This window comes from Grus americana, chromosome 15 (genome assembly GCF_028858705.1).
Source record: "Grus americana isolate bGruAme1 chromosome 15, bGruAme1.mat, whole genome shotgun sequence".
Taxonomy (NCBI): domain Eukaryota; kingdom Metazoa; phylum Chordata; class Aves; order Gruiformes; family Gruidae; genus Grus; species Grus americana.
In genome coordinates, this window is record NC_072866.1 from 1,888,762 (window position 1) to 1,911,395 (window position 22,634).

General features: G+C 50.4%; 1 protein-coding gene across 4 annotated transcripts in view; it reads right to left on the bottom strand.

The window, feature by feature from the left end:
• The window catches only part of RAB11FIP3 (RAB11 family interacting protein 3), a 76,738-nt gene that overhangs the window by 41,810 nt on the left and 12,294 nt on the right, over window positions 1–22,634 (bottom strand). For 3 of the 4 annotated variants that reach the window (XM_054843514.1, XM_054843516.1, XM_054843515.1), the window contains exon 2: window positions 13,819–13,912. The exons of the other annotated variant lie outside the window; for it this stretch is intronic. In XM_054843514.1, the coding sequence (XP_054699489.1) occupies window positions 13,819–13,912 (94 nt within the window). The remainder of the gene's footprint in view (window positions 1–13,818; window positions 13,913–22,634) is intronic. 4 annotated transcript variants of the gene reach the window in all.

Sequence of the window (22,634 nt, forward strand, 5' to 3'; positions counted from 1 at the left end):
CACCCTCCAAGGTGCAGAAGGAGGCTTGTGGTGAGAGTCGGAGGGCTCTGCTAGCTCTTTTCCCCCACCACACCAGGGCCCAGGAGGATGGCCGTGGGCCACGAGCAGTAGCACCGCACAACCTTGCTCCAGCAGCACATGGTGAGCACAAAGGCTCAGACTCCCTCTGCTCTCCCCCGCTTGGTTCTCAAAGCCACATCCCAGCTGATGTCCTACCCGCCTTCGCATCCCCTTCTCCATCCCCCTTGCACCAAAAGCATACTTTCACCTCTTACACCCATCCCTGATTTGACTTGAGCTCTTTCCTTCCTCCTCTTTGAGAGCTGATGTGGTCAGCACACTTGGAGTCACCTCCTTCCAACACTGCTCAAAAAAAAAAAAAAAAAAAAAAAAAAAAAATCACAGCTTTGCCCAGAGATGTGACTGCTGTCCGTCCTCACACCCGACTGTCCATGACCAGCTTCTCCTGTGGTTTCGGCTCTATCCATCACTCCTGCTGCTTAATCCCGTTACATCCGCCGCACACAGTCAAAAATCTCAAAGCTAAAAAAATCAGGCTCCAAGAGACCCTATATGGAACCTTACTGCCCAGCAGTCTCCCTGCAAAGAGGCTATAAGCTATATGCTATGTCTTTTGCCCAAAGTAATTGCACTGATGTATTTGACCGGAATATGCGGGCAGGGTACCAGGCATCTGGATAAAGCTTCAGTTGGATTCTTGCGGCAGCACAGTTTTACCGGGGTAACGTGGCTGATGTAGAATTTACACAAGTACTTGCACGCAGTAAGAGCAGGCACACGCACTATACCATCCAGTGAAGCTAAGGTGATTTTGGAAGGAAACAAGAAGATTTGAAAAGCACATTAAGTCTACTGCGAGGCATCTGCAGCATCCCTTTGACATCTTTTCCCATCCCTGCCTCGAAGCTTCCTGTTGCTCAGCACGTGCCCATCCAAACCTCACTGAGAAGATCATCGCACCAACCCCACCACTCAGGAGATGGAGATTTGCTTTCCTACAAGCTCTGCTGCAAGCCCAGTCAGCCTCAGCGCTTTCTTTCCCCCCCACGCATTTGATTTTCTGCTTTCCCATGCCTCTGCACTAAATCCTGCAGCTCCTTCTCTTCCTAAGGTACCCTCATTCCTCCCAGAGTTTCAAAAAAAAAAAAAAAAAAAAAAAAATCACTGCCCAAACACTGCTATGTAAAGTTTCCAATGAGGACCACCTCTGTCCGAGCACATCTTGTCTTTCGTGCAGACTGCAAGCCAAGGGCAACCGCCATCCAGCCTCTAGAGCCACTGGCCAACTCGGAAGAGCAGAGACACAGCCAGCCGCACGGAGATTTCTCCTGGACGTACGGCATACGTGCTGCTAGGGAACAAGCAGGACAGGTCCTGGGCTCTTCGTGGGGGTGAACGCGTGCTGAGCTCTTGCAGCGGCCAGGGACGCACCCTCCGCCGTCTCGTCGTGCTGACAGGAAAAAAAAAACCTCACTGTGCTTCAAAAGGCCTCGGATGTGCAATAGTAACCCGGGCTTTTCAAGAAACGCAACAGAGCTGTGGGAACAGAAGTGCTGGGGTAAAGAAGGCTCCTGAAATAGATTCTAAAAACTGAGAAGACAGGATTTTAGTAAAAAGGCACCTTGAGTGAAGAGCTGTGGGTACGGTAGTGACACGCAGGTCAGAAACAGAGCCAGTTTTATCGGCTTCATATAGGAATGACCTAGAAAAACAGAGCCCTTCAGAAGTATTTAAGTCATCTGCCAACACACACTGTACGTACTGCTGCAAGCCACAGAGCCACAAACTCCGAGCGATTCAAACAGTATGGGTTACGTGCAGCTAACAGACCTGAATTATTCACTGCAGGAATAAGGTTAGGAACCCGCACGAATGGCACAAACGAGAACAGACACCCCCCCCCCCCCCCCCCCCCCAGAAAAAAGGAAAGACGAAGTTATGGTTGGCTTAAGAGAGAACAACTGATATAAACTGACCTCCCTTACTGAGCTTTCCGTAAGTGATCCAGGAGTAGGTTTATAACCTGATGCTCACACGCAAAGTGGTGGCACCGATCAGAGCTGGAAAGAGCAGCTTTCTGCTCTCTCCTTTTCCTGTCGACTCCTCCAGAGATGAGACTACGGCCCAGGAGCACTTAGTGAAAACTATCAATTTACACCCAAAAATTACACCGAGGGAATAACCAACTAGCAAGCTCGGGCTCCCAAGGAGGCAGTGTCAGAATTAAGGTCGCTTACACAACCCTCATCTGAGACCCCCCGAGCTAATGCGCTTCAGCAGTCCTTCATTCCTTGAATATCATTGCTCAGGGATTGGTACTTATCGCGCATTCCTTTTGATCCTCTTCATACAGTGCAGGCCCTCAAGCTTTGTTTAGACACACCATCTAAAGACATAACGAAAAGAATTAACTTCATGGTATCCAAGCGCTTTGGAAGCATAAATCTAGCTGCCTTCATCTCGGAAACGAGGTGAGCATCGTGACATGGTGACACGGATGGATCAGAGACAAAGCCACCACTAATGCGTGGGATTCGGTATTGAGTTAACATACAAGTCCTCGTTTTTAATTTTCTCAGCAATTTGAGCCGTCTTCGGTGTGTGCTAGTCATCAAGCCCAGCTCAAATTCCTCCAGACTTGCATCAGCCTGGAACAAAGGTTCACTGCTGGAGGTGCGGGAAAACAAGGAGCAGGCTCGTGGCCACCAGCAAGCAGTTCAGAGCCACTTCGTGATGTACCGGCAGAAACGGCCAGAGACTGAGCCTCCAAAATAGCACAAGCTGCCCTGGTGAGGAGACCTCCCAATGTCCTCTCTCTCCTTCACTCCAGCTTCTACTTTTAACAACTCCATATTTCAGGAAACTTAGCTGGATTTTGCAGCCAACAGCTTTACTCCCTGTTCTGGGAAGAGGCTGAGGCAGAACCTCTTGATAGAGCGCACGCAACTACGCAAAGAACAGAACATCCTCACTCAGCTCCCTAGAGCACGCTCAACGTGGACGCGACCTTCGGGACATCCAGCGGCCGGTCCCCGGTCAAGCGTTTGAGTACACTGAAGTAGAAACTCTTCTAGACGCTCTGCATCCAGCCCGATTCGGGTAGGAGCACACAGAAAACAAGTGGCATCTCTTAGATAAGATGGCACTGCCAGCAAAATAAAAGTGAAGAGAACCCCAGCTCAGGAGCCCACATGCGCCAGAGCTTTTGACATCCCAGGTAACATCGGCAGGAACAAAGCCGTTTCTCAGGCCACCCACATCAGCCAGAGCACTGGCTGGATGGCACCATCCCACCACGAAGCACTTCAGCCTTCCACACCGGCTCCAGCTCAAAGCTCCCACATGGAGAAATCAAGCTAACAGTTACAACCAGTCCAATCCTCCCCAGCTTGTAGCTTCCAACCCTGTTCCTGAGAAAGGCTTGCGACGTACTTACCTTCAAGCGTAGCTAAATATCATTATCAATGCAATGCCTGTGTGAATCTAGGCACAGCTTGCCTGCAGAAGAACCCATGGCCTGGATGTGAGCGTTACAAGAATCCTTCCAACACCTACAAGCACTTGCAAATCGTAACATGCAGACATTTGTATTGTCATCAGCTATTTCTGACCCCCCACGAGCCATACCACAAGCTGAGGACAACTCCTGCAAAGCCTTTTCCAAGCAATCACCAAGCCCTGGCAAGCGATTTGGATCAGAACCTCCCACCCGCCTTTAGGCAACAGACAGGTCTACGGGTGAACTCCAAGGCTGGCCAGCAACTGCACAGACACCTTCTCCTCCAGCCAAGGCTCTGACCTCCAAAGGGAAGTTGCAAAACCGTTATAAATAACTTGGTTTAGTTTTTACTAAAGTGAGCAAGGCTGAGATCAGAGGCTAGGTCTCAACCAGAGCTCAGCCTGAGTCTGGGGGGAAATTGGGCAAAGAAAATACACAAGAGACACTAAACTACCTAAACCTGCAGGAAGAATTCTTCCCAACGTGGCATTTCACAGCTCTGAGCCATCCCTTACAAGTGATGGTTGTGTTGCTCAAAGATCTCCTGTCTGTTCCAGTGGGTGTCAAGCACTCAGTTTGCCCTCCTGCTGCTGGCCATAGTAGAGCAGTTTGGAGTCCTTGTCCTCCAAAGTCCCCTGAAAGTGATGCAGACTAACAGGAAAGTGCTCCCGAAGGCTCACATGATTGAATACCCTTCCCTGTTTCTCCCCCTCACTCTCACCATTGCCAAAAAATCCCTTCTAAAATGCCCCAAACCATCCTTCGTGCGTCACTGGAGGAGAAGGGAGCTGTACTTTTTAAAGTGCTTTTGCTCCATCTGTCTTCCGTAAAAGAAACATTGCCCAAAGAAACAAAAAAAAGTAATGGAGAAGGGGCCTGTAAGATTGGGTTTTAATCTTTTTTCCAGCGTAAGATTCCCCAAAGCAAGGAGGAAGGTGTCCGAGACGTCGCACAGGTTGACAGCCCTTCCTTCCCGCCGTTAACGAGGCAATGCAAATAAATGACTTCACGCAGCACTCCAAACCCACAAACTGCGCAATGCGGACACCGGCAGGGATCATCAGTGCTTCATTCAAAGCTGACTTTGTTACTAGGGATATAAACTTTTATTAAAACTCATTGAGACAGTTTTCAAAGGTTTTGGTAACATTTTGTTGGCTAGAAGAGAATCCACCGCCATTATTTGTGCCTGACTACTCTCTTGCAGAAGGAAGGAGGAACGTGACTGTATCGGAAGCGTTGGACCTTTTCAATCCAGAGTGCGAGATCTCGGAGAAGCGAACTGAGGGGCTGAGAGGTTACAAACATGAGGTCGTAGGAACCGGGCAATGTCAACAGGACCATTTTCATTCGAAGGTGCCACATTATCTCTGCTGACCTCTCTCTATTCACTGCATTAATAAAACTACACGCAAATCAAAACGGGCTTCAACAAGAAGCAAGCGGAGGAGCGATGGGAGAACGCGAGTCGCTGGCTCAGCACGGCTCCGCTCTCGAAGTCGCAAGAGCAGCACGGGAGCAAAGCCGCCCCGCCACGCACGCGTTGGGCTGCGATGGGCGACAGCAGTCCTTCACCGCAGTCCTGCGAACCTCTGATCGGTGAATTCAGCACCGGTCACCTCGTTAGCAGGAGGCTTTCCTATCCGAAGGAGAAATAAGCTGCCCAGTAGCTAAACAGATTTACAGGAGCGGTCGGACTGTACGCAAAGACTGTACTCGGCAAAGACAAGAAGGTCATCAAGGAGAAAGACATCTGAGGGACGCAAGCGCCAACCCAAGAGAGTGCCGGGACAGATGAAGAGGCGCGCCGTGGTTAGTCAGAACACAGGGAAAGGTTTCTCTTGACGTGAGGGATGCCCACCGGAGCCGGCCCGCCTGCTGCTCACCCATCGCAGCTCAACCCAGCAGCTCTGCAGTTAGGACTGATTTCCCAGCAAAGCCACACCACACGCAGCCTCTCCTGTCTAAGGGCGAGACCGGGAAACGCTCAGAAGAAACAAGCTTTTGTCACATCAATCTGTCACGGTGTCACAAGGGTACGCTCACCACACAGTCACAAGCCTCCAGGGCTCTCAGAGGAGCAGAAGTCAGTAGGTGAGTAATTATCCCTTCGTTAATAACACCAGATTGACTGGATTCCTAATGAGAAATGGTCTGATGGCTCCAGCTCGCTTGCTGGTGCGGAGGCAGGAGCACAAGGTTCTCACTTACCTTTCCCTAAGCTCGGGAAGCCAACCCTCACCTGATCTCTGGCTGGAGACTTCTGATGAGGATGGAGGAGACATTCCCCAGCTTCCTGGGTTGAGCCGAGCATTAATAATCCCTCACTCTGGAGCCAACATCCAAACCAGAGAAATAAAAACAAGGCAGGACCGAAACCACCACCACCCATCTGGAGCCACCAGCCCAGCCTCCTCCCACGCACGCCCCAAACCGCAGGCAAACCCCGTCTCCCAAAAGTATTAGCGGCAACAGATGTGGAACAAAACAGCAGACTCCTGACACAGAAAATAAAACGTATGATGGAGAAATACTGAGACAGCAGATGGACGATGAGAGATGTCTATTTTTTTAAACAGAAGTTGCCTTTGTTTTCTTTTTAGTCATCATCTCCGTAGAAGAGCGTGCTAACAATCGCTCCAAAGCTCCAATAAAACACCGCTCTATTTTTGTATTGACCATCTCCCCAAGAAAACAGGTAGTCCCTGCAGTGGTTTTTCCTTCTCCTTTGCCAGAGAAATTAATTTTCTCTTGGCTAGCAAACTTAAGTCTTTCATTTGCAATTTAAACTCAGCCCAGCTTGCCTTTATCAGGCTTGGGTTACGGTCTGAGGGTCTAAGCAGCCACCACCAGTTTCCTTTACTTCATCAGGACACGGGGAAACCCCTCCACACTGTCACTTGCTGTGATTTGCAAGGGATCTGGCTACACAGTGATGCTTTCTCCTCGCAAGGAACCGCGTACCAACAGCGTTGCTTTGGGCGTTTAATCGCAGGTCAGCAGCTCTGCAGTGCTGCAAACTACGTTTCCCTCGGACCGCGTGTGTATTTTGGACCTGCAGCCTGTTACACTCCGTGACGGCGACCAGACGCAGCAAGATTTCTCTGGCGTACGCTTCAAAATATTCATGAAGAAAAAAAATTCTCAGAACAGGAGCGACGCTCGTGCCGATCTCCCGTTCCCCGGGACCCCGAGGGCTGCCGAGCCTTAATGGCCGTCTTAGGGCAGCACATTTGAGTAATTCCCCGCCGTTCTCATCCCAGGCCTACGGACACAGTTTCTCCAACACTTCTGCGCTTCTCCCGAAAGTAGGTCAATGCAGTATGTCATCTGCCAGGCTGGTTTTGGGAAGACACGCTCCCTGCTCAGGCACGGCATGCATGGAGCGGGCCAGCTTCATCCCTGATGTAACGCTTCACCCAGCTGCCAAGTTACAAAAATGAATAAACCCAATTTTTTTACATAAATTAAGAGAAACGCAAACCACACAAAGCTACGGTGAGCCAGAAGTCCTCCCCCACCCCATCAGCATCCAAGTCCCTTCCCTAGCATATTAAGGCAGAAATAAATAGCGATTGAAAAGAGCTTGAGGGCGACGTGGGCTGTGCGGTTCTGCTCACTGCTGCTCCAGAGCTCGGCAGCGGGACAGGTTTCACCCCGCTCCGTGCCTCCCCAAATCTCCCTGCTTATGCTAATGCCCGGAAAGTTTGCAGATAGAGTTAACCTTGCTGAATCCTGGCGGCTGCACGGCTGGTGATAAATAGTTTTGCAGGTGGTGTTTTTGTTCCTGGGTTTGCTTTTAAGTAGTAAACATCCCTCCCTCCTCCCAGTTGAGCCAGTTTGGAGTTACCCTTTCCAGCGTGAAAATCCAAAACAGAGGATAAGCACGTGTATCAGGAGTGCCACGCACTGACCCCCCATCTCTCCGCTGCTCTCACGGAGGTAGCAGAGCTGCTCCCTGCCCCACGCCGGCTGCGAGCGAGCCAAGGAGCATCCTCACCCTCCGGCCACACAGCCTGCAGTTTGCTCAGCGGCAGCAACACGGGAGCCGTTAAAAACGAGGATGGAGAACAAAGCTACGTTTGCGAAGGTATACCACATGTCCAAGTGGTACGGCTGTCCCCTTCCTTCAAGGGGTGTGATAACAAAGGATTTGGTAACGCATCCGAGGAAGCATCCCCTCTGAGGCTGGGCGAGCAGCTGCACACGCTGTGCGGCATTTTGGGGCTCCTGGGCGCAGAAGACTGACTTTTCTTCTCCAAAGACATAGCGTGATGGGGGCTGGAGGGACAGAGCAAACACCGCAGTGCCGCCTGCCCCAAGGCTTTCTCCTGTGTGTCCCCCTCACCCAGGAACGGCCTCTGGGGATGAAAGTTGGGCTGGACTCAGCTGCTCAGTTCTCCGTCCACTTGTGCCTCCGTGCAGAGGAGCTCTGTCCCACCCTTATCCCCCCGTGCCCTGAGCACCAGCCTTTCACAGGAGAGTGCCTCTGTGCCCCCAGAAACACCCAACCCCCTCCTGTCAGAGGTGCCTCCGCAGGGCAGGGACGGACAGAGACCTCGGGCCACTTTGACCAGATGTGGATGCCACCACAGCAGCTCACCTCCAGCACAGACTAGCGCGTACACTCCTAATTCCCCATCCCCTGCGAGTGGGGAGTCACACAGACTCCACTGACAACCCTCACACTTTTTCATGGGCAGGCCCAATGTTTTTCAAGACAAGTGTTTAAGTACCACTATTTCAAGAAAAAAAGAACCCCAAGTCCAGTACTTCCAAGAAAAGGCTTGGTTGGCTGCTTCTGTCCCTAGCAGAAGGGGTCACAGACGATGAGCACGTGGACTACAAACTTAACCAGCGGAGTAACGATGCTACGAGCATCCCACTGCACTACAGGGACGAGGAAAACTCTGACCTACAAAGAACAGCAGGGTGGATTTGTTTTTTTCCAAGTATATATATAAATTTTAAGATGACATTTAAGTCTTTAGTCCTTTCAGGAGCAGAATTAACACTCATCTTCATAAACTCCTTATCCCAACAAGGAGTACATATAGCACATATATATATGCCAGAGCAGAACAAGATGCAACGCAAAAAAAAAATGTGGATGACAATCAGAGCAATTTTGATTTTATTCTTGCTCATGAATCAATCTTGATTTCCCATTCATGAGAGCCCCTGTTCCCCAAACGACAGCTGAACACAGAGAGGCATCCATCCTACCTACAGCCATCAAATGAGCTGTCTCCCTAATCGGTGATGCTTTAGCCAGGGTTAGGAACAGGCAAGATCAGCGGGAAAGTCTTCACTGCAGCAACGCTGCACGAATAGAGAGATCAGCAGATCCGATGAGAACGTAGGAAGTGCTCATACCAGTGCCAGATACTCACCGTGTTCAGTCAAACGTGCACGCAAGCTCTCCTTCCATCTGCTAAGCTTCAGAGAAGCTTTTCCTTTTAAAAAGCAACCACCTTGAATATGAAATTGGGCCTGGGTACCCCCACTGAGAACGTGCACTTAGGGGTCAGCAGTAGCCTGTTGTAAATACTGCCAGATTTCCAGCAATTGTCTGGAAGAGAGACCACTGAAGATGCACACAAACACAGAAATAATTACTGGATTGGGAGCGTGTAAGAGAATGTAAGCTTTGGCTTCTGGAATTATCCCTGTATAAGGAAGCTTTCATTTTGCGTAGCAAAAGCCATCTGCAATGCAGATCCTACGGGGGGGGGGAAGCTACACAAACCAAACAGTGGTTTACGTTACCAGACGGAGCTGGATACCCAACGCGCTCTGCACCTTCAAATGCTCTGCAGAGCCAGAGCGGATCCATGTCACCAGGGCAGCAGCCAGCCTGGCTCTCCAGAAATTAATTCAGAGCCACGGCGTGCTATCTAGCAGACTCATACGAGCGCTAAGTGGTTCACGGGCACCCAGAGCTGTGATCTCAGGGATGTCATTTAAGCCCTATCAGATCCAGAGGCGTCTCGGAGACGCTGGATCAGCAAGTAGTCGGTGCAGCCGCGGGGAACGTCGCTGCTCCCCTTGCAGCAAGGCTGCAGAGCACGACCTGCACGTGGGGTGAGCAACGCGGGGCTAATTACTCAGCTCTGATGTGCAGTTCCCTTTCTCGGCTGTAAGCTTTTAAGATGTAACACTCGCGGCCTTCATCCAGCGGGAGGGCTGGATATGTGCTTTTTTCTTTCAGGAAATTCCCAAATTGACATTCAGCTCCCAGGAGCACACCAACCAGAAACCGCAGCCTCTGCTCCGAGGATACACCCATCGAAACCTTCCCAGCCCTGCTCGCGGGAACCGAGCGGTGCCGCCCCACAAAGATTCCGACCGACTCGAGTTCACGCTGCTGCCGGTTCCAATTAGCAACGGCACGGTGCTTTCACACAGGCTCCTTGCAGCAGGCTGCCTGCGCTGCCCAAGCCAGCCCGCCCGAAGCCCTGACCGCCGGCCAGCTCTTTATTTGCTGTTCAACACCCTGACCTGCACCCGCCCCAGCCCTGCCTCGCTCCGCGCTTTTCCCTTCAGCCTGTCCTTTGGAAACCGGTCAAATGCCTTTGGTAAGCTGAACGCGCTCCTCCTGCTGCTGAACGCCTCCGATCCGACCCCAAGGGGGTATCTCCGCTGAGCTGCGGCTCGTTCGTTCGGCACGGCGGCCGACTCCTGAACTGGCTGCCCCCCGAAGCTGGCACTGCCAGGGGTCTCCCCCAGTCCTGCCCCCCCGCTCCCTCCCGCCAGTGACTTGCCGTCCCTGCAAACAGGAACTCGGTTATAGCTTCCAGGTTTGGGTGTTGGCTCTGGAGCTGGATTTTCCATCTTCTCAAATCCAAAGAGCTTTCAGTTGAAGCATCTGAAAAAGGATTTGACTATTTCCATCCTCAGGCCCTCCTCTGAGCTCATGAACACATCTATTTCTCAGTGGATGCGCTGTCTGCTCTCGATGCACAGGGACCCCTTTGTTCAGGGATCAGAAGCCAAGGCAGAAGGGACGGACGAGGCTGCGAGCTCCAGGGATGCACCTTCCCCTGCCTGACACCACGCTTATTTGAAGTGACACCAACAGCAATCCCCCCGCATGCAGGGGGGAACCTGCACAGGGCCCATTCCCTGCAGGCCCTTCTTTGGGACACAGATGTTACAGATGTTTCTGTTCAGAGCACACGCATGAATTATGCGACTTGGTCATTACTGCTTTTGAGTTCAAGTAAGAGCATTGGTCTGCTACAAAGAAGAGACATTATAATGTCCTTTGTGATGCAGAGAGGCCTCTAGAAGATACAGGTGTCTGAAGCTTAAAGGGTTCTTAAATACCCTGACAAAGGCAGGAATCCGCTTGTTTGTTTGCATCCAGCTGTGTCTGATACAACCCAGATTTCGTGTTTGCCAGCTGACTCCCCCTCCAGCAGCTCCTGCCTCCAACACGCAGCACACTAGAGTTGCTCTTCGGTCCAGGCATCTTGGCTTCACATTACAGACTCCATCTCACTGTCCCCTGTCCCACGCTCAGCTCCTTGCCATACACGTAGGCTGAGACCTCACTCCCGGCCTGTGTTGTCGACGTGGTTTGCGTACAATCCCTCGTACCTGTTTCTTACAGGGAAGATCCCCCAACGAGCTGTAGCTTCTAAGCACGATGAATGCAGCAGTCACGCTGGTTCCCCATTTCTCGTCCCCTGCAGACTAGAAATGTCACACCGGATCTCACCGACAGCAGCCAGGCGCACCGGGTCTTCCTCTGGCTGTGGACTCCCCAGGCATTACACACCTTACCTGGCTTCTTTAAGTGTGCTCTAAAACATACTCCCCTCCTTCAAATCAGTATCATTACTGCCTCTACTACATTACCAGCTTCTCAAGTTTTACAAGACCCTAAAATTCTACTTTCCAGAGTTATTTTTCATCCCTGACTCACCACCACCGTTTGTTCCACGGTTTCCCCCCTCTGCTTTGTTATTTCTGTATTGCAGGACTGGCCAGTCCTCCAGGCACCATTCACACCAACTTTTAAAGCAGGCAAACCACACGCTTCGTGGAGCAGGGGTAGGACGAGGGTGTCCTAGCAGCCACCCCACCCCACGAGCAGGAAGGGTTGGGACACAGTAGGTTGCGAGGAGCTGAATGATGCCATCCCAGCGGCATCTGCGAGCATCTTTCCCCTCCACAGTCAACATTACCTGGGCAGACAGAGATTACAGCAGCAAAGAGATCGGAATTGTTTCACGGCAGCGGAGAGGTGGCATCACGACTTTCAGTGCTGGTTAAACGGCGCTTTGCTCCGCACTGAAGGCGGAGGCAAGTCCAAGGAGTCCTAGATCAGCATGTTCCTCAGGCAGCGGGAACATACCTCAAACAGCTGGCACAGGAACAGGACCGAGGAGTTTAGTATCCTCCCTGGACTTAAAGGCCAACTCTACCCGAAAGCAGTTGTAAGAAAAGCAGCTGACTATGCAAGTTCTGCTAGTTTTGTAACTGCACCTTCAGTTTTGCCAAGCTAGACCGTAAGAGCTCAAGTAAAGTCACAGCTATTCTCCTACAGAGACTCTCCGAGAGAGGGGAGAGGGAATGAGAAGTAGAGCATCTTCCGAAACAAACCCTTCCCTGAGCTGAGACAGACGCTGCGAGGTACGAGCTTGCTTCAGGTCTCGCTTCAGTGACTGACCAAAGAACTACAGGGTACCAGAAATGCAACAGAGCTACCTCTGGCTGAAAATAAGCCCCGCTAATTAACAAAACCTCGTTAAAAGGGACACCCAGCAGCGAGCATAACCTCTTCTTTCTTTGAAAGGCTCAATATTGACTGGCTCGACAGCAGCAGCAAATCCTCAAGATCGCTTCAATGTGAGCAACCGCTCAGCTGGTGAGACTCAAAAGAGACTCTGTACCCTCTCCTGGGTTTCCTTTATGACTGTTTAATGCCATCCAACGTTAGAGAGCTCTGCCTTTCTTAACCACTGTAATAAATACATATCAATCTCTTCCAAGTTTAATAAATAGGGATCCTGAAAGCTTCGTCCGGATCTGCTTTTTCCATTCAATTAATATAACACAATACCAGAGCAATGAATTATTGAAGAGAAATAGAAGCCAGAGCTTTCACAAACACGCTCTACTCCAATAGCAATTTATTACAAATTAATAGCATGCTGCATTTCCTCCTGCATCAGGAGAGCTGGGAATCGGCTGCACTGTCAAGCTACTCCAGCCATGAAAACTTGGGAGCTGCCACAAACCACAACAATCCTGAGCACAAATAAGCTGGGGGTAGGAGGAAGGATGGACAACCGACAGAATAACACAAGTCACTTCTGCTTTGAGGGTTTTCTACTCATGAAACAACACGGTTTGTATAGGAATAATCGGTCTTTTCACATCTTTGCTTGTATCAGCGCTCAAAAGTGCGCCCAGAGTGCAGGGCTGACAACATGGTGCGTGTTCACTGCTGCATGAAAGCAACGCTGAAGTTCAAGATAAGCACTGCTGTGAACAGAACTGATTAATGGGCAAGTATGATAATTCATCTTTGCACATCTAAAAATCACATCTGCTCAGCAGGAGGTTGCCAATATTTTTCACACCCTGCCCTTAACAACGTGCTTGCCCTGAAATGACCCTCTAACAGTCCTTTAGAGAGGAAACCCAAACTGAAAAAACATCTTTTCTTCAGCAAAGAAGTTCAAATGCCAACCAGCCCAGAAAGATACTTCACATTTCACCAAGCTATCGTTCTGGAAGTACTCTCAACAAGCCCTTTAAGAGCAATGTGGGGATAGTCGCAGGCCTGTTTAAATGTTACCTGCCAGTCAGAGAGTTCAAAGCTCTTGTTAAACACGCTTCCTGCTAGAAATCACCCGAGCACGTTGATCCTCCAGATAGTTGGAGTGCAGGTAAACGCATTAGTGCCCGGTGTTCAGAAGAGGTTACGCTCTGCAGCAGACAGACATCTCCAGCGGCGTGTCAGCCGAGACAAACCCCCACCAAACCGTAGGTGAGAGCAGACACCGAACTAGAGGGGGTTTTCCCCCAATGGCTTTTCTGTTTCCAACGTACATTTAGGAAGGAGCTTCCCTGATAAGCAGGAAAACACGCAACCACCACCACAACTGCTCCACTGCCTTTTTCAACTCTATTATTTCAACCTCTCCCCCTTCCTCTCCGCCCAACGCGGAGCGGTGACTTTCAGAAACTCCTTTTCACCAAGCAACTTCTCAGCCCGGTTAACCCCTGTGGCATTAAATTTGGTGTCTCCGTGTCCTCCCTCGCAGCACCAGCGGCAAACTCACCTCCATTTTTGATAGCTCTGATCCCCCGATGGAAATCTTCGAAGCTGATGACTCCAAGTCCGCTTGGATCGAGGTACTTAGTTAGGTCCTTTACCTGCAACCACAAAAGCAGCGTTACCCACGGAGCTCCTTCTTTGAGGATGTAGCATCTTCCACCAGAGAAACACCCCGTAACAAATTTTTCCTCCTTAAGAGAAAAAAAAATTTGAGCTAGTGACAGTGAATTTCTTAAACTGACACCAAACTGCGGCCGTTCTCCTTGAAGAGAACATAAGTACAGAAGGGTAATTAGTATTTTGCTGGTGCTGAAACTATTGCTTTAGTTTTGAAACACAGGTTAAGGCAGTATTTCTTGCCATGTGGTCCTTTTCCACCAGGGATTTGTTTATTTTTATGTTTTTTAAAGAGGTCCTATCTTAATTGGGAAAACTCAGTAATAGGCTGCCCAATAGGAGAGCCCAATTAAGAGGATTCAGTGATAATGAACTGCTCCACGTTACAAATTTAGGCCGTATAATTGAAACATTTTCACAATTAGACAATGCCCAAGGGGGAAGGAATCACGTCAGCTAGCGAGTATGAGGATGCGGGTGCCGGAGCAGGCACACACGCGGAGCAAGGGACGCTTGTGAGACCTGGCAAGGACGATCCGGGCTCTGCAAACCGAACAGGCTACAGTTTGAGGGCAAAACCACAGTCCAAAAGGTGTATTTGGTTCCTTCCTTCCAGGCTGCCACAAGCCTGCACCTCAGAAAACCCCTTACGCCACCGATGCTTCTCAAGCTGAAGCAATCGGACATTTTTTCTGCTTTTAAAAAAAAAAAACCAACAAAACCCCTCAGACCCTCATTTTAAGAGATACTGAGGCACCTTCGTGTATTTTATGGCCACAGCCTTCAGCTGAGAAGCAAGCCCAGGAGGAAGCAGGGTGTAAGAGGGAATTGCACAATTAGCTCCGTACTCAAAGGCTGCCCTGGCCCTGCCAAACACATCAACCTCTCCTCCTCCTCCTCAGCTGACACGCAGGAGGAAGTCTTCAGGCAGTCCGCAGAGCTGGATTTGTTCAGCTCTCATGAGCACAACTGGGGGGGGGGGGAAGAGATGGTAAATCACCAAATCTCTCTTTCCGGGGAAGGAAACCTTGCATCTAAACAGAGACTTAACATCCCAGGGCGAGGAGGACCGTGGTGCTCAGAGCTGCCTGACTCATTACACACCAGCAGGGGAATTTCTTTGCTTCCTTTTTGTTTTTCTTAAACCCTTGTGTTTATACAGGAAAAATCACATCTGCGACACTCAGAGCTGTTCACCCACGTGTCCACGTGGTTTCTGACACGATGTGGGGGAAGGCAGGAGATGTCTCCGCTTTGAGCATCCCACCACCCCGCAGCACCCGTGAGCACGCTGCCGGCGCAGAGGAAACCACAGGGCTGAGACCATCAAAACCCCTCGGCTGTGGCACGAGCCAAACCCCCGAGCCCCGGCGTGACCCGGGCTTGCCCGCCTGCCAGCTCACACCGTCACGAATGGGGAGAAGACAACGCAAGTACCTTTTCCAGTTTTCCAGGGAAATTTTTTTGATAGATAACAGAAGTGCTGAACTCCCATGGCACACATTGACTTGGATGAGTCGGGCTTCTTGTATATTAAACAAAGGTATTTTAGACTAATAAAAATAACTCTCAGGAACGTGTTGGTTCCAGTTAACGCATCTGGCGGCTTCTTTGAGTTCCAAAGCCGCAGCTTAATTTGTTATCTGTGTATATAGATAACACAAATGCAAATGACATTTAAATCAGACTTGATAAGCCTATAAGAGATTATCACAACACGCTCTAAAGTATAAATTCTGTAAAGATCCGGCCACGGTGGCACGCAGGACAGGCAGGCAGGGCTGCTCACAGCGCAGGCAGCTTCTTGGGACCGAGGAGGGTTTCAAGCCCTCGTACCAATACCCCAGCAAAGCACCTCTCCCACACCGGTGCTTGCGCAAAAGGGAGCGGCCGGACAAGTATTTTGTTTATGCAAAAGAGCCACCTATATTTAAATTAAGCTGTGGGCAGGGGGAAGTGAGTGGAACTGTTTCTTATTATTTCACAAGCCTGATATTACAGATGCAAACAAACAAAAGCCACGCAACTGATGAAGCTCAAGCCCAAGGTGGTATGTCTGTGCCGATCCGAACGTGCCTGTGTTTGCTGACCAGGCTTAAAAGGAGCTCTGATCATTAAATAACCAACAGAGACAACGCTCCCATCACCAGACCGAGCGCGAGCGGCCACTGACACTCAGGTGAGCTCACACCACACAGAAAACAAGAACATCATCTGGTCCCCCCAACCCCTGCGAGAAGCTGTCCAGGGAGAGCAGAGGCTTCTTCCCACGGGACAGCACCCGGCATCTCCCAGCACCCACAGCGACGGAGCGGGGGATGCCGGGGGATATTCCTGCCCAGGCTCTTTAGTGCCCACGAATGTCTGAACCTGCCTCCACCACCTCTGCAGATGCCAGCTCCAGGAGCTCACTCCCTGCTGCGTACCAGAGCGCCTTCTTTTAACTTTGCTGCACCTATTTTCTGTTATTTCATCAACTGCCTGCCAGTTATACCACTGCAGCACGTGGCGAGATGCAAGCGTGATCCCCCCCGGACCATACTCTCGTCCCCGAGGGGTGCCAGCCTGCCCACCCTCCCCTCGCAAGGCAGCTGCTCCAGCCCCTTGCTCCTTTTAATCCCATTTTCTGTACCCTCTCCAGCCTCCCCATCCTTTCTGGAGATGAAGGCCAGAACTGCACACGCTATTCGAGACAGGGTACATCAAGATCTTAAGCGGTGCTAAACAGAGGTCCCACGTTACTCCAAGACCCCCTTTCCCAAGGGCCACCACTGTCTTGTTCGCAGCCGGGCTGTCACGGCACCTCACCGCCTGCATCGGGAACGGCCAAAACCAGCTCCAGCACCTCGCTCCTGGGTTCTAACTGCCAGTTTTCTCCATTCCATCACTTTGACTAGGCTAAAAGCCCTACCTTATTAGGGCAGTTGGAAAAAAACCCCAAGCATTATGGCTCAAACTGGTTTAGATTAGCAAATCTCAGCAGTTCTGAAGTCACAGATTTGTTGCTTTTAGCTGAAGACTAATCTGCAAGAGCGGAGTAGTTAACACCACGCTCCTATTAGCACAAAAGCAAAAGTTAACACTCTACCAGACTCCAGTGTTAAGCTAAACACAGACAGATATAAACTACAATCACGGGGAGGTTCCTTCTTTTGGCTAGCAAGAAATATTAAAAATAAAGGTTTTGTTTAATGTGTTTGTAACAGGTTATAAACTCTTCCCAAGGAAGAGAGGAGAGAGAGCAGCTAGAACTACAGAGCATTAGAGAGTCCAAGAGGATGACGTGGTTTAAATAGCCGATATAAATCCTGGTGGAAAGTGAGAGGTTTAAACTACTTTAAGTCAATCTACCTTCAGCTGAGCACAGACACAAGCCTGCAGAAGCAGAACCGGTGGTGAGAACTGCCGAAGGGGCCCCGCTCACCCCTGTGCCGGGGACCGGGCACAGCCTGGACTGCAACGAGCTCCTGGCACGAGTCTGTAAGGGATTGCTCCAACATCCCCTCTGACCAAGCGTGCCAGCACCGTGCCGCCTGCTGACAGCTTCCCCATGATGCTGAGCACAAAAAGAGCTGCCTTGCTTCGATGCGGTGAAATGGGTCCAGTAAGTGATTTCGAGCCTCAGCTAAGCCAACGGTGACAACTCTTAAGTTCAAACTAACACGAAGGCTTGGCAGCTACACAATGAAAGTTTTCCAGGAGGTGAGGGATTCCCCAGCTGCAAGTAGCCCTGTTAAGCAGGTTGGAGGAAAAGGAAAGGAAGCTCCAGGCCTTCTCTCTTTACCTTCTTGATGCTCTATGTCTCTACCACGTAGCAGATGGATTCAGCAGAACAAAATATCCACTGTGCTTCTTTAAGCTCGTTTTAAGCGAGGACTGTGCTGGCCAACAGACACCCTCCTTGTAACCCCTGAGCCTGCCAGAAGTTTTCCTTCCTATTCTGGCAGAGACTGAGGTTGAATCAGCTTCCAAAAGAAATTCTTCAGGGGTGAAACAAGGGTGGGAGTTTTCCAGTGGCTACAGCAGTCAGGCACCCCACAAGGAAGAGCTGGCAGGTCATACAGCCGTAGGAGCTGAGCTATCTCATAGGGATGATGCTTCCAACCTAGCCATAGCCAGGGCCACGTCTTGTCCTCCCCGTAAGCTAGTTACTTGGTGATACCATAGTGAGAGTAATAAGGCAGCATTTCAGCACGGCTTTACTCTGCACAGGCTCTGGAAGCAAATCCAAAGGAGACAAAAGAGAGGGAATCTATAATGACGTATTCCTGCTACAATGTGCCCAAATACTCGAGGCAGGCCAGCAAGCAGGCTACAGTTCCCACCAAGAACGTGTGCACCTGCAGCCTCACGCATGCTGCGATAAGCAAAGACAGATGCTTTTGCCTTGAAGTTGCTCCCTCCTTTCCTTGGAAAGGATTCCACGCGTGCTCTCAGTCTTCCGAGTAATAGGACAAGCGCCAAGGTAAGTCATGGGAAACTGAGCGAGGGTGAAGATCTGCTCTGCTTAACAGATGACTTCTACTCTCAGGCCCCCAAAGGGACCAACCACATGGATTATGTGCAAAAAGAACCTAGAGAGCTGTTAGAAAGACACAAGAGACCTGTCCAGATAAGGAACAGCATGCCAGAGACTCACCAAGAGTCCACTTGAGCCATCAACAGGGACAGACCAGCCCATCCAGGAAAATGTCCACAAAACCAGTAAGTCCAGTCCAGATTCTGACTGGGTGACACAGCATACTTATTGCTGGCTGGGACTCGATGGTAGCCCAAAACATCAGACAGACCACTAACACAACCACCAGAAGATGGCCTTCACCAGGGAACCCATCACCGTACTTTGACCTGATGGCAGCAGCCAGCGCCGGCTGGGGACTCTTGCAAAAAGCAGCGGCAGCCCCTGAGCAGCTCAAGACACATTTGCATTTCTTATTAAAAACTGTTTCTACAGAGAGGCAAAGGCTTAGCCTAAACAGCGAGCATTGAGGCCCTCAGACTGGAGCTTTGAAAGCGACCGCTCAGCGCGGGGGCGGGTTGGGTACCCCTGCCCCAGGCAGGCATTCCAGCAACGAGGTTGTGGTGGGCAGAGAAAATACTTGGTCGCGTGTGCGAATCCCGGCCGGCTCCGGTTACCGGCCCCTCTGCCGCTGACGGCCAGGCTCGGCGAGCCGGGCTGCGCACACGAGCCCCCTCGACACGAACGTGCAGATGTCAGCAGGCTGCAAGGCAGGGAAAGACCACCCCACCTCTCGTACCAGTCCCACCACCTCTTCCCAAACTATTTATCAACAGGAAGTGTCTCTCTCCTCAATGGAATATTCCAGGAGCCTAATAGGTTTAAGGACCTTACCCTTGTCTCTTCCCCTCCAGAAGAAGCGGGCAGACCTTTGCGGTCAAATTTAAACGCGGGACCAGACAAGCTGCAGCTCCAGCGTCACCTTCCAAAGGGCCGGTTTCCCCCCGGTGCCCTGAGGAAAGCCCAAGGGAGGAAAGCAGCCAGCCCTTCTGCGGGCAAGGACCCCCGGCGAGGGGAAGTGAGGAACTACAGCCTTTCACCATCTCTGTTAACAGCCCAGAAAGGTTTCCAAAACATTTATGTAGCTGTTTAATCAGCTTTGCATGATTAAGCTCATGCAGACATCGTTCCCCATGCATCTGGACGTTCGGCTTGGACATGGACTCTGAAGTATTACAAACAGAAAATAAAACTTTGCTTTTAATCCAACGCTAAGCTTTTTCTATCAGCCTCTACTTTTCATTTTCTCCAGCTGGACCGCGCTCCCCTTTGCTGCCTGCACACTCTGCTGCTTGGATCTCTGCCCGGCTTGGTGCAAGGCTCCACGCTATGTTGAACATGCCCAAAGCCAGCCTTTATCTTCTGTTTGGCCTTAAAAAAAGGCTGCTCAAACCACCTCATTTGAAGTCTTTGGATCGTAGCAGGGTCTGGTTTACAAGGACCTGTTTGCAGACACCCTGCCGTGTCCAGCAGCACCGGGTTTGCCTACTTCGTACTGCCAGGGAAAAGGGTCTCGAGAAGGGACTACACATGGGACAGCAGCAGCAGCCCCCCGCCAGCCAGCACACCTTCTCGCAACCTGGGGAGTACCAAGCAAGAGAGGACCAAAAGCAGCCTAAAATACAGCAGGGTCTTGGAGCTTTAAACATAGGAAACTCATTTATATTGAATAACCAGGTCCAGACAAATTCTGGGTATATAGGAGCCCACAAAACTCGCTCAACTGAGACAGGACACGATAAATCCAGGCACCTCGCACATAACTCCGACTACCCTCTTCTGTCTGCAAGAAGCCCAAATCTGCTCTGAGCATCTTTTATCTTTGGGGGCGGAGGGGGAAACAGTATTGTAAGTCACACAATCCCTGAACTCAAGCAGAGTACCACATGGGCACAACTGCCAGACAGAGGGGATTTTTAGCTAGCCATACTCTAAAGTACAGGAGAGGGCTCATGCCAGATGCTCTCCTCTTCACATTTAGCCAGATCTTTGGCCTGAAGCGGTACACAGGAATTGAACAGAGCAAGCACAGGCAATATAAAAATCTGTCCCGGTTATGCAAAGGTGGATGCAGCATCTCTACTCTCTGCATTTAACCGAAGGGTACAAGCCAACATACTCATTTGTTTGTAAAAACCCACTTTGTCTCTCCAGGCCAAGCCCATCCTTTCAAGAAAAAAAAGAACAGTACTTTAAATGCTAATTACAGAAGTCAGAGTAGTTGCATTTTTTAATCTCTGGGAAATGTGCTGGAACTGCTGAACCTCCTGCAGCCAAATACCGGAGCAGCTGTGCAACTTGCTAAAGACATAGCTGTCCCTATACAGCCGTTCTCTTTAGATCGCGGTGTCGCTAAATCAATGGGTTGCAATGTGCTCAGCTGAAATGAATTGATCCCCGTTAATGCAGCATTTGTCTGGGCTAAGACCACATCTATCCGCCCCACGCCGGGTGCTGAGAGAGCATTTACATGCCGACAACGCCAGCGTTAACTTCGTGTTGCTTCATGCGATGTATTTCCCAGAATGCTGCTGTGATCTGAACCACGGTCACACCGATCCCAAAGCTGGGAAAACCCTTTTCAGCGCTTCACTTCTGTGGCTTCATCGACACAAACGAGCAGGCTGAGTGGAAGGCTGATAGCTTGGGATTACACTGGCTCCAGCATCGTTTATAGGAACTGACTCCGTAATTTGTTAAGGGATCTGGCACTACAGAAAGCAGGCAGAACCCCAGAGCAGGTTTCTATTCTGCTGCAATTACACCTAATTAACTAACCTTTAAAATACCCTCACGGGGTCAGATCTCATTACAGGGAGAAGCAATGGTCAATTGTGAGTAAGCAGTGCAAGAGCTGCGTTATTTATTTCGCAAGTGGCAGCACTTATCCGGGGCTGCTGCGAGCGTGTTGCTCTCTGAGCCTTTTCAGAAGCTCCAGGAGGAGATCAGCAGGCAGACTGTGTCTGGTCAAGTCTCTGTTTAAAGGTCCACCATAAGCAAAGCTCAGTGAAGAAGATGCTTTCTGCAACATCCCTCCCACATCCATTCACCTGTCCTTGCTGTCACTGCAGTCCCAGAAGCTTCAAGCAGGGCCCTCTGCTATCACTTTAGTAACTAAAACCAAGAATCGAGACATCTTCCTGAGAAGGAGACAAAGAAAAAGATTCATCCTGGTTTATTCTCATCTCTCCCTGCTACAGAAGAAATAATCAAGTCTACTACATGTAAGGCAAAAGGGGACTAAGTCTCCCGTGGGTCTCCATCAGCCTGCAAGTATTTAAAGAACTGGAACAGGAGAGGGATCACCTACAAGCCAAGCGAGAGAAGCCCCAGCAGTTTGATCATTTCCTTGAAACAAATCCCCTCCTCTCCTACCTGCCCAGGAAGGAGACATCCTCACCACTTCACGCATCCACTTGCTGCTCACCAGCCTCTCCCAGGGTGAGCGGGCTCTTTCTGCAGGCGCAGGAAATACCAGAGGAGAGAGATGTGAATATATAACGAACAGGAGAGAATTCCCTCCCCAGCAAACTATTACTTTCCCTTTTTGGAAGGGGAAAAGGAAGAAGTCTCCAAGTCAACTGTGAACCAAGAAGAAACCCAAAGTTGATAGAGAAGAGCAAGTCTCCCGCATTTCCCTCCCAAAGCCACACGCATCGGGAGGGTGCGAAGGAAAAGACTTTCCTGCCAATGCTCAAAGCTCAACAGGAAGAGGAAAGAGAAGCCAGAACTTATTTTAAAGAGCTGGCAGCCAGAAAAGCCTGAGGACCCAGCCTGTTCCTGCCCACCCTCACAAGAAACCAGAATAATTCAGTCCAGCCAGGCCCTCGGCTCCGCGTGAGCTGAGCTGCAGGATGTCTTTGCCAGCCCAGGTTACCCACACTCAGCAGTTTGGGGGGCTGTTTACAAGCCAGTAGAAATTCCTCTGGTCTGTACTACGTAACAGCACAAGTACAGGACCTTTTTGGACCAACCCTACCAGCTCCACATCTTATTCGTAAGCAGTCTTAACACCTCTACGCTCACCACGGCTCCAGGAGTCTCGCTTGGTCCTGGTTTCTCAAACATCAACTATGACTATTTCCAAACTGTCCATCAACTGTTGTCACTGAAGCATAAAAACGTATTTAAAGAAACAAAACTTCAAGGATGGTTTGGAAGCATTAACAGGAACATAAGTTACA